This window comes from Oryzias melastigma, linkage group LG1 (assembly GCF_002922805.2).
Source record: "Oryzias melastigma strain HK-1 linkage group LG1, ASM292280v2, whole genome shotgun sequence".
Classification (NCBI taxonomy): domain Eukaryota; kingdom Metazoa; phylum Chordata; class Actinopteri; order Beloniformes; family Adrianichthyidae; genus Oryzias; species Oryzias melastigma.
The window spans coordinates 5883027-5892926 of record NC_050512.1 but is presented as its reverse complement, the minus strand read 5'-3'; the positions used below and the strand labels follow the sequence as shown (position 1 = coordinate 5892926).

At 40.7% G+C, this 9900-nt stretch overlaps 1 protein-coding gene across 7 annotated transcripts in view; it reads left to right on the top strand.

Annotated features, from left to right (window-relative positions):
• Positions 1-9900, top strand: part of LOC112144868 (inositol 1,4,5-trisphosphate receptor, type 1b) — a 67681-nt gene that overhangs the window by 9384 nt on the left and 48397 nt on the right. For all 7 annotated transcript variants that reach the window (XR_002918981.2, XM_024269711.2, XM_024269710.2 and 4 more), the window contains exons 13-30: positions 596-768; positions 930-1049; positions 1180-1374; positions 1487-1738; positions 2630-2771; positions 2856-3006; positions 3087-3277; positions 3351-3483; positions 4651-4705; positions 4789-4954; positions 5128-5295; positions 5367-5441; positions 5529-5666; positions 5744-5869; positions 7749-7949; positions 8030-8281; positions 8406-8531; positions 8615-8743. Coding sequence is in view for 6 of the 7 variants with exons in the window: in XM_024269711.2 (XP_024125479.2) it covers positions 596-768; positions 930-1049; positions 1180-1374; positions 1487-1738; positions 2630-2771; positions 2856-3006; positions 3087-3277; positions 3351-3483; positions 4651-4705; positions 4789-4954; positions 5128-5295; positions 5367-5441; positions 5529-5666; positions 5744-5869; positions 7749-7949; positions 8030-8281; positions 8406-8531; positions 8615-8743 (2793 nt within the window). In the remaining variant the exon portion in view is untranslated. The remainder of the gene's footprint in view (positions 1-595; positions 769-929; positions 1050-1179; positions 1375-1486; positions 1739-2629; positions 2772-2855; positions 3007-3086; positions 3278-3350; positions 3484-4650; positions 4706-4788; positions 4955-5127; positions 5296-5366; positions 5442-5528; positions 5667-5743; positions 5870-7748; positions 7950-8029; positions 8282-8405; positions 8532-8614; positions 8744-9900) is intronic.

Sequence of the window (9900 nt, the reverse complement as noted above, 5' to 3'; positions counted from 1 at the left end):
TCATATTTACATCCAGAAAACCTGTTCAACTCATTGTCAGATCCAGCTATTTCTGTGGATGCAGAAAAAGCCCAAATCACCAGTTATTCTGGTGGTTCTGCTGAGGAGGTTGGACAAAATTCTACAATATGCTTTTAATAGTAATAGGAATAAGCTTTATTGTCACTGTGACATTTTAAATGCTCAACTCCAGAAAGGTCCTTACAATCACATGTTCAGAAAGAATTTAAACACAACACAAGGTGCTCTATTTATGGCATGTTTAAAACAAAACACAGAAAGAAAAAGAAAAACACTATTCCATATTAGTCAATTGCAAAAATTTGCCCATTTGTTGTAGAAATTAGTCAGCTTATTCCACTTATTCCACAGTTTGTCCATTTCAGCAGCCCTTCTTGACACATCACACCTGAAACCTTCCTTTACCCGATCCAACCTGCTTGCACTCACCTCTTTACCTATTTTGCACACTCCCTGTTGCTCTAGAGACTTCAAGATGAAGAAGTTCTCCACCATCTTCACCTCTGAATGTCCTGTAAATCTCATTTTCCAAAACCTTCTGTCATCCAAAATGTATGTTTTTCTTTTCCTGCAGGAGTACATCGCCAAACAGTTTCGCTTCATGCAGAAACAGATCGGATACGACGTCCTGGCAGAAGACACTATCACAGCTTTGCTTCACAACAACCGCAAACTGCTGGAGAAACACATAACAGCCGCAGAGATCGACACGTTTGTCAGCCTGGTGCGCAAAAACCGCGAGCCCAGGTTTGTGCGTGTGCAGTTTAGTAGACCCCGGTTGATCTGATGAGAATGTTTTTTGCTTTTCTTGATGCTCCTCAAAAGCTTTTGAAAAAGATCTCATATTCAACATGTTTGAGGTATTTTAACCTCCCTTTTAACATTTATGTGTTTGTGTTAATCTCCAGGTTCCTGGACTACCTGTCAGACTTGTGCGTGTCAATGAACAAGTCCATCCCTGTCACCCAGGAGCTCATCTGCAATGCAGTGTTAGATCCAGCAAATGCAGACATCCTCATAGAAACCAAGTGAGTCAGCTCTTCTGCTCCTCCTGTCCATGCTAATAGCCATTGGATAAAATGAAATGAAGATGTTTGTCATCAATATTTCTATGCGCTTTTTATGCAAACATTTTTCCTCCTCAAATATCTTTTGCAGATTGGTTCTTTCAAGGTTTGAGATTCAGGGAGCTCCACTTGGGGAAAACTCTGTGGAGTCAGAGGAGGATGAGGAGGAGGTGTGGTTGTTCTGGAAGGATAAAAAGCAGGAAATCCGCAGTAAAAGCATCAGGGAGCTGGCCCAGGATGCCAAGGAAGGTCAGAAAGAGGACAAGGAAGTGATCAGTTACTACAGGTGATTCCTGCATCTTAATGATTCTTATTTAAATGATTCATTGACAAAATAATTGTTTTTGACATTGAAAATATAAATAAATTCTTCTCCAACTTGCATGCAAATGTTACAGATATCAGCTGAACCTGTTTGCCAGGATGTGCTTGGATCGTCAATACCTGGCAATCAACAAGATCTCCTGCCAGCTGGATGTTGACCTGATCCTGCGATGTATGTCAGATGAAGATCTGCCCTATGACCTCCGTGCGTCTTTCTGTCGAATGATGCTGCACATGCACGTGGACCGCGACCCCCAGGAGCAGGTCACACCTGTCAAATATGCCCGGCTGTGGTCAGAGATCCCCTTGAAGATCTTCATTGAAGAGTGAGAAAACGGTCAAATACTAATTTGTCATTTTAACCCTTTAACACTTGAGGTGTCGCCGGTGACGCTCAGACACAAAATCTTGAACATGCTATAACTTTTCAACCGTTAACACAATCAACGTAATTCCTGTAGATTTTGAAGGAGAAAAGCGGCTTGCGCACTTTTCTTGTTCAGAATCTGCTGGAATAACAATGTCCCAAGTCATGACAAACGAAGGTTTGTCACAGTGGGTGGAGACTCCAACTCAACCAGGACCTGCAGACAAAAAGGGGAAGCACACACAAAGACACACCGGACTGAAAGAGGGAAAGATCGTGGTCGTAACACCCCCCACCACATAAAAAAACCCAACAAGCTTCTTAAAAAAGTACTCAGTCCAAAATATTAAGAAGAAGATGAACAAAAGGAGGAGGAGGCCAGCCACTCCCAGGGATACACATACATCCCGGACGAGAAGTTGTCACAACCGGCTTGAATAAAAGTCACGTCAAACAGAAGGGAGACTGTGTAAGGATTAACTAAAGGTTTATTTTAACATAGAAGAAACCTAACTAAATCTGCAAAGAAAAGGTAGATGGGTTGGAAAGGCTGCAGCTTCATCTACCAGGTGGGAGAGAGTGACACCAAAACTCCCAGCAGCTTTTATACCCTGTGTGCTATTGGTCAAGTCTGCCCAGAGGCCTGGAAGAAGGGAAGACCGGAGTCGTAACAACAGTTAAAAATGACAGTAACTCAAAGAACATAAACACTGGAGCTCTGGTGTTAAAGGGTTAAATGTTTTTTTTCTGTTTCTGAGGACAGGTCCTGTTCAAAACAAAAAAATCATTTAAATCATTTTCTTTTACATTTCTATAATTTCTTGTTTTTTTTTTTTGTTTTTTTTTGTAGCTATGACAACGACGGGACGTCCAAGGATGAAATTAAAGAGCGATTCTCACAGACTATGGAGTTTGTTGAAACCTACCTGAGAAATGTTGACAGTCCAAACTTATCTTTTGGAAACAAAGAGAAGAACAAGCTCACGTTTGAGGTCAGTCTGACCATAAAAAATATGATCTTTTCAACTGTGAAATAGGCAAACCTCCCTAATATTGTATTGTTTTCTCCTGAACAGGTGGTGAATTTGGCCAGGAACCTGATTTATTTTGGTTTCTACAACTTCAAAGACCTGTTGAGACTGACCAAGATCCTGCTTGGAATCCTGGATTGCGTCCATGCCAGCGCCATCTACTCTTTCAACAAGCAGGACAAAGAAGACAGCAAAGGTAAAAAGGCTGTGGGGAGCTCAGACTTGGAGTTGACCTGCAGGTTTGCTGATGTTTGTATTTGTGCGCTCGTGTTTCAGGCAGTAATGTGATGAGGTCCATTCACGGTGTGGGGGAGCTCATGTCGCAGGTTGTCCTGAGAGGAGGCGGCTTCCTTCCCACGACCTCAGTCAACACTTCTAATGGAGACGCAGTGAAAACGCAGATTGAACCAGAGAAACAGGACATACTTGTCATGGACACAAAGCTAAAGATCATTGAAATCCTGCAGGTGGATAAGATACTACTTTACAAATCTAAAGCATAAATTGAGCTGATATCTTATGATCCGTTTCTTTCTGCAGTTCATCCTCAACGTCCGTCTGGACTACAGGATCTCCTGTCTGCTGTCGATCTTTAAGACGGAGTTTGATGAGAGAAACTCCCAGAGTGACTTATCCATAAATGGAGTAGTAGAGAGCCAAAACAACATGCCAGGTCAGAAACCCTCAAATAAGCATCACATGATCAATTGTGGATCAAACCAAGCTTTTCTAACCCAAACCATGTCAAACACAAAGATACTTTTGCACAATTTAACTCTTTTAAGACCCACTCCGATCATCTTTTGATCTATTTTAAAAGCATTCCCAGAGATCTTTTAATTATGATTATACTTTTTTCAGCCAAAAATCATAAAAAGGCTAGAGCTGCTACGCTAGCTTGTTGCATACACAAATTTGGATGCTATATTAAATAGGCTAAGAATCCCGTTTATTGCTGTGCTCCAATTGTACAAACTGAGCTGAAAAAACAAGGATGTGACTTTTCACAAGTAAATAATTACTCTCAGCTGATAAAAAAGAACTTATTAACATTTTAACAAGATCTGAGTCAGTTCACTTTTAATAATGAACGTTCGACCTGGTCTTTTAGCTTTTTCAAAGTCAATGGCAGCTTTAAACCAAGCACTATTTCGACGTTTTCTGAAGGAACACCGATCTTTTTTGTTTTATGGAGGATTACTGTGGTATTTGTATGTGTGTTAGATCTCAGATCAGACCAGACAACCCGGTAGTAAGCAGATTACTAAGCGGAGGAAAAGAAACTAACCACTACAAACTACTGAATTTCCTCAGTAGTAGCTAGAAGGAAGAGGGAACAGCCCAGCACTAGCATTCTATGGTCATATTTCTGTACTGACATGTCCAATATGGCGTCGCGCTTTACATATCTTGGACAATGGTAACAGGCTAGCATAGCATCTCTAGCCATACAACACATTGGTTAAAACATTACGGGTGTAACTATAATGACAAGTGATATCAGACCCATCCAGCCTCAAACAAAGACATTCATAGATCTAATCATCTGAAGTGGATGCATCAGAATGGAGTGGAGCAGGGCGATTGTGGGCCACCCATTGTATTTTCTATGTAAATCTTTTTAAACTAGAAGTTTTTTTTTCCTGATTACCAACAATTTGAATAAAGAAATACTCTGAAATTCTGTTTTAAGCATAATTTTCTTTAAATTCATATTCCACCATGAGAAAAGAAACACAAGAACATGTTAAAAACACCAAAAATATGATTTTCATCAGAGTGAGTATTTAATGAGCCTTTTTCGTGAACAATACTGTATTATTTTCCTCTTGCTATGCAGGCGCTTTGGATTTTGAGCACATGGAAGAGCAGGCAGAGGGGATCTTTGGTGGCAGGTAAAGTCTCAAATAAAACAGTAGGAAAGTGCTTTTTTTCTTGTCCCTGTTTGGATTTGAGCCTGTAATTTGCATATGTTCAGTGAGCAAAACACCCCATTGGACCTGGATGATCACGGCGGTCGGACCTTCTTGCGGGTCCTGCTGCACCTGACCATGCATGACTATCCTCCACTGGTGTCCAGAGCACTGCATCTACTCTTCAGGCACTTCAGTCAGAGGCAGGAAGTTCTGCAGGCTTTCAAGCAGGTAAAACAGTGTTACCCATCCAGGCAAGAACAATCAGTATCTATATCTAAGGCGTGTTTGAAGACCTTTGTTTGAAAAGTGAAACTGAGCTCAGAGGATTTCAATAACGGTAACCTTTTTTGATAAACTGTTCTCTTTTGCTCACCTAAATCCCTCCAACTCTGCATTTCCAGGTGCAGTTGCTGGTCACAAGCCAAGATGTGGAAAACTACAAACAGATAAAGTCAGATTTGGACCAGCTACGCTCCATCGTAGAGAAGTCTGAGCTGTGGGTGTACAAGAGGTTGGGGCCAGATGAGGGCATGGATGTTGGAGATGCTCTCTCTTCTGAACATAAGAAGGTGCAGCACGTTTGATGAACATTTAAAACGGAGGGTCACACATGACTTCTAAATCATGCTCATTCCTGCAGGGAGACTCTGGATCCACAGAGAAAGGAAAGAAACCTGAAAGCACCAGCAGTTACAACTACAGAGTGGTCAAAGAGGTATCAGCATCATTGCTAATTTCAAAATGTTGTCTATTAACACCAGCTGTTGTGTTCTATCACCTATTTCTTGTACTTTCTTCAAAGATCCTGTTGCGACTCAGCAAGTTATGTGTCCAAGAAGGTCCGACGGGTCGGAAGAACAGGAAGCAGCAGCAGAGACTGCTCAGGAACATGGGAGCTCATGCTGTGGTTCTTGAGCTGTTACAGATCCCTTACGAAAAGGTAACGTAACCTGCAGGTTGCATGTCTCTGTGCTGGATTACATAAAAGGCTTTGACCTCAGCTGTCGCCACTTTCAGGGAGAAGACGTGCGCATGCAGGATATCATGAAGCTGGCACATCAGTTTCTGCAGAACTTCTGTGCAGGAAACCAGCAGAACCAAGCGCTGCTCCACAAACACATCAATCTCTTCCTCAATCCAGGGGTGAGCTAAGATCATTCATGACCTGCTCTGTGCCTTAGTCACACCTGACCTCATGGGTGGATATGGGATTCTGTGGGTAAAAAATGGGTAGGCAGGGGGGAAAGCACAAAATTTTAGGATTGTAGACCACTTGGTAGGGCTGGGCGACAAATCCGTTTTTCAATTTATTAGAATTTCCTCTTTAGAAAGAATTGTTTTGGGGAAAATCTGGATTTGTTTCCAACTTGTTCTCAAAACAGGAGCAGTTTCTTCAGCTATATGGAACAGGTATTTGGTATATCTTCAGGTATATGGAACCCAAATTTTTCCCCTACCCCTATGGTTTCTTCCTACCCATACATTTACCCCTCCAAGCGGAGGGATATTGGAAAAATAGTGTCTTCAAATCTGGACATTATGAACGATCAATGACATCATCAATAGTTGCCAGCCATCTACATAAGCCCATAGCTGCCGGCGCTCAGGAAATGCATAGCAACATTGGTTTTATAACTTTACAAAGTCATGATAAAAATGCAAGAGTCAATACTTACATTTAAAAATAAACTTCTGTGCTTCAAGCACAATCACATGGAAAAAATGGGTTTCTCCTCCATGTCATAGGCTTGATATGGATCACCTTACTGGTGGAGGAATAGCCAAAAAAAACACGTTTTAGGTAGTGAATGAATTCAGATTCAGCTGCAACTTCAGACTTGGAGCAAAAAAACCACACGATGCAAAATCTGTTTGACGGCTGTTGCTTCTAAATGTGGGAGTGCCACCGATTTGTTTCAACACCTGAAACTGAGGTACTTTGTCAAGTGGGAGAAGTGTTTCTCTCTACAAGAGGCTCAAGCTAGTGGAAGCTCACACAACACCTGCTGCATTGTTTTACAAGATCTTTAACGATTGTATTTATCTGCTCTTTGAGTTCAGGTCAACTCCAAAAGGAGGTTTTACAATAAAATAGCTTTTTTTTGTGAAATATATTCTGCTATTTTTCAATTTTGCTTAAAAAAACAGAGAGGTATAAAAAAGGGATTAAAATTGGAAATTTGATGTGAAAAAAATCAAAGATTTTATTTTTAGAACTTGTCGCCTATCCCAGCATTCGGGGAGCTGTAAAGCAAAAATGTACTTGCACATTTTTTCTATGGGCATGCTGCGGGTGACAGGTTGTAGCCAACAACACAAAAGAGTAAATAAGGGTGAAGTAGGTGATAAACATGCACATTGTATGGATTTTTCATATAACACACTATGCAAGGAGCCCGTTAGTGCTGATCAAGCACAGACCCGGACAACCCAAAAACCCGCAGCACCTGTACGGGTCAACCCCCTGTACGGCATGTGACTAAGGCCTTTAAAGTCTCATACCAACTATTTTTTTCTATTCCAAAATTGTTCCCAGTGATCTTTTATTTATTATTATGCAATTTTTAGAGAAAATCAAAAAGCCTTTGTCATTTTTTAGGACATATTTTATGCAGCACAGAAGTAGCTCATTAGAAATGCAATTCTGGGTTGTGGGTGGGACTGTTGGTGAAGAGCAACCATAACAGTTTTGAACCCAGAATTGTAATTCGCTACAGCACGAGTGTTGAACGTTCATCATGTCTCGTACACATAAGTGTGAGCAAGGGGGAGCGGAGACTTTGGCACGCCCATTTTATTAGCTTGTTCAAACCTTGTCTAAGGATTTTCAAACAAACAGTTTCTGATCCAACGCGATTTGAATTAAGAAATACTCAGAAATGCAGTTTTAATCGTAAATTATTTTATGAACATGTTAGAAACACAAAAAATAAGTTTCATTGGAGTGGGTCTTTAGACTAATAAAAATCCACAGTTGTGACTGCAGCTCAATGCTTCTACTGTCTGTTTGCTTTTGTAAAAGATCCTGGAAGCGGTCACCATGCAGCACATCTTCATGAACAACTTCCAGCTGTGCAGCGAGATCAATGACCGCGTGGTTCAGCACTTTGTCCACTGCATTGAAACACACGGCCGTAGTGTGCAGTACCTCAAGTTCCTGCAGACCATCGTCAAAGCAGAAAACAAGTTCATCAAGAAATGTCAAGACATCGTCATGGCCGAGGTTTCTTTCTTCACCGTTTCCTTAATTGTTCCAGTTAAGACCCAGTCTCCTTCTGATATCGTATCCTATTTTTTCCACAGCTGGTGAATGCCGGAGAAGACGTTCTAGTCTTCTACAACGATCGGGCTTCCTTCCAGACTCTGGTCCACATGATGCAGTCAGAGCGGGATCGGATGGACGAGAACAGCCCGCTGATGTACCACATCCACCTGGTTGAGCTTTTGGCCGTTTGCACTGAAGGCAAGAACGTCTACACGGAGATCAAGTGCAACTCGCTGCTACCGCTGGACGATATAGTGCGGATTGTTACCAATGAAGACTGCATCCCTGAGGTGAAACCAGCATCTCACCAACAGAGACGCAAAATATTATTAATAAATATAACACATCTGATACTCTAGTGCTTTGATTCATATCAGCCACACTCATCCATTGACCCCAGTCTTCCTCTTCCAGGTGAAGATCGCTTACATCAACTTCCTAAACCACTGCTATGTAGACACTGAGGTGGAGATGAAGGAGATCTACACCTCCAACCACATGTGGAAACTCTTTGATAACTTCCTGGTTGACATCTGCAGAGTAAGAAGTCTTGTAATTGTTTTAAAAATCACAATCCCACTGAATAAATCTTTGAGCTTTGGGGTCATTTGTGTTGCATTTAGGTGTGCAATAGTACCAGCGACCGCAAACACTCAGACATCATTCTGGAGCAGTACGTGACGGAGACAGTCATGAGCATTGTGACCACCTTCTTCAGCTCCCCTTTCTCCGATCAGAGCACCAGCCTGCAGGTAAACATGTGTGGCAGTCCAGCTGCAGAGGAACAACAAAATGTTTATCTTGAATGGAATAAAACTTACTGACAAAAAAACACACTTTTTTTGTGTATAAAAGAACCTAAACAAAAATGATCACTTCTTTTTAGTTTTCTTAATCTATTGATTAAACCATTCCCTTAGTACATACAGATTGATTGGGACATTAATTATCAAAATTTAGACATTTTCTAATCTAATTAACTCAACGATTTTCCATTCAGCTATTATATTTTGGAAAATAAATGTAACCACATCATCATTTTGTGTTCTTCTACCCACTTCTGAGTGTTTTTATGTGTTGAGTCTTTGTCATTTGGTACAAAAAACATCTTAATGCAAAGATGGGTTTTTTTGTTTAGAGCCATTCAAGAAGCGTGGTTCATTCAAAGGCACTTTTCACAGAAAAATAATTACTAAGTCCTCATCGATGCAGATTACAACCACACAAAACAAGATCAAACATGAAATAAAGCACTGCAGCTTCATCTAGTGTTTCACGTGTTTTGCTTAAGACACACTCCTCCTCTACTCTCAATTAAATCTCTTCTTGGTGATTTAGCTGAAAGATGACAGTCAACTTTCTCCTCTTCTGGTTGAAGTTTAAATGTCCTTTGTAAATATGCAGACATTCGTATTAAGGCATAGAATAGAATAGAACCTGAAGTACAGTCTCTGTTAAAGGGCTATTTTGGTTGCCTGTCATGTTTTTTGGGTCTCCAGCTAAAGTAGTAAAGCACTTGTGAAGCAGCATGCTGGTCTTACTGCAGGTTCTTTCCCAAAAGGATCAAGTTTAGCTCTAATTTTAAGACCAACTCTGATAAAAATAATGTTTTTTGAAGTTTTGTATGTGTGACATTTTTCTTAAAAAACAAATGCAATAAGAAATCATTTCATTTTTGCTTTTCTGAGTATTTCTCCTTTTAGATTGCTGTCAGTCAATCACGCTAGTAAGACACAGCTATAATCATGAGAAAGGGGGATCAAGGACAGAGCTATTCAGCTCAGCACCAACGGCCATCCCAATGTAGGGGAGATTTCAGAAACAGGCTTTAAAAAAACATGAAATATGGCAATTTAAGATATTGAGGTTGTGGGATTTTGGCTAAAAACTTCATGATCATAATTCAAAC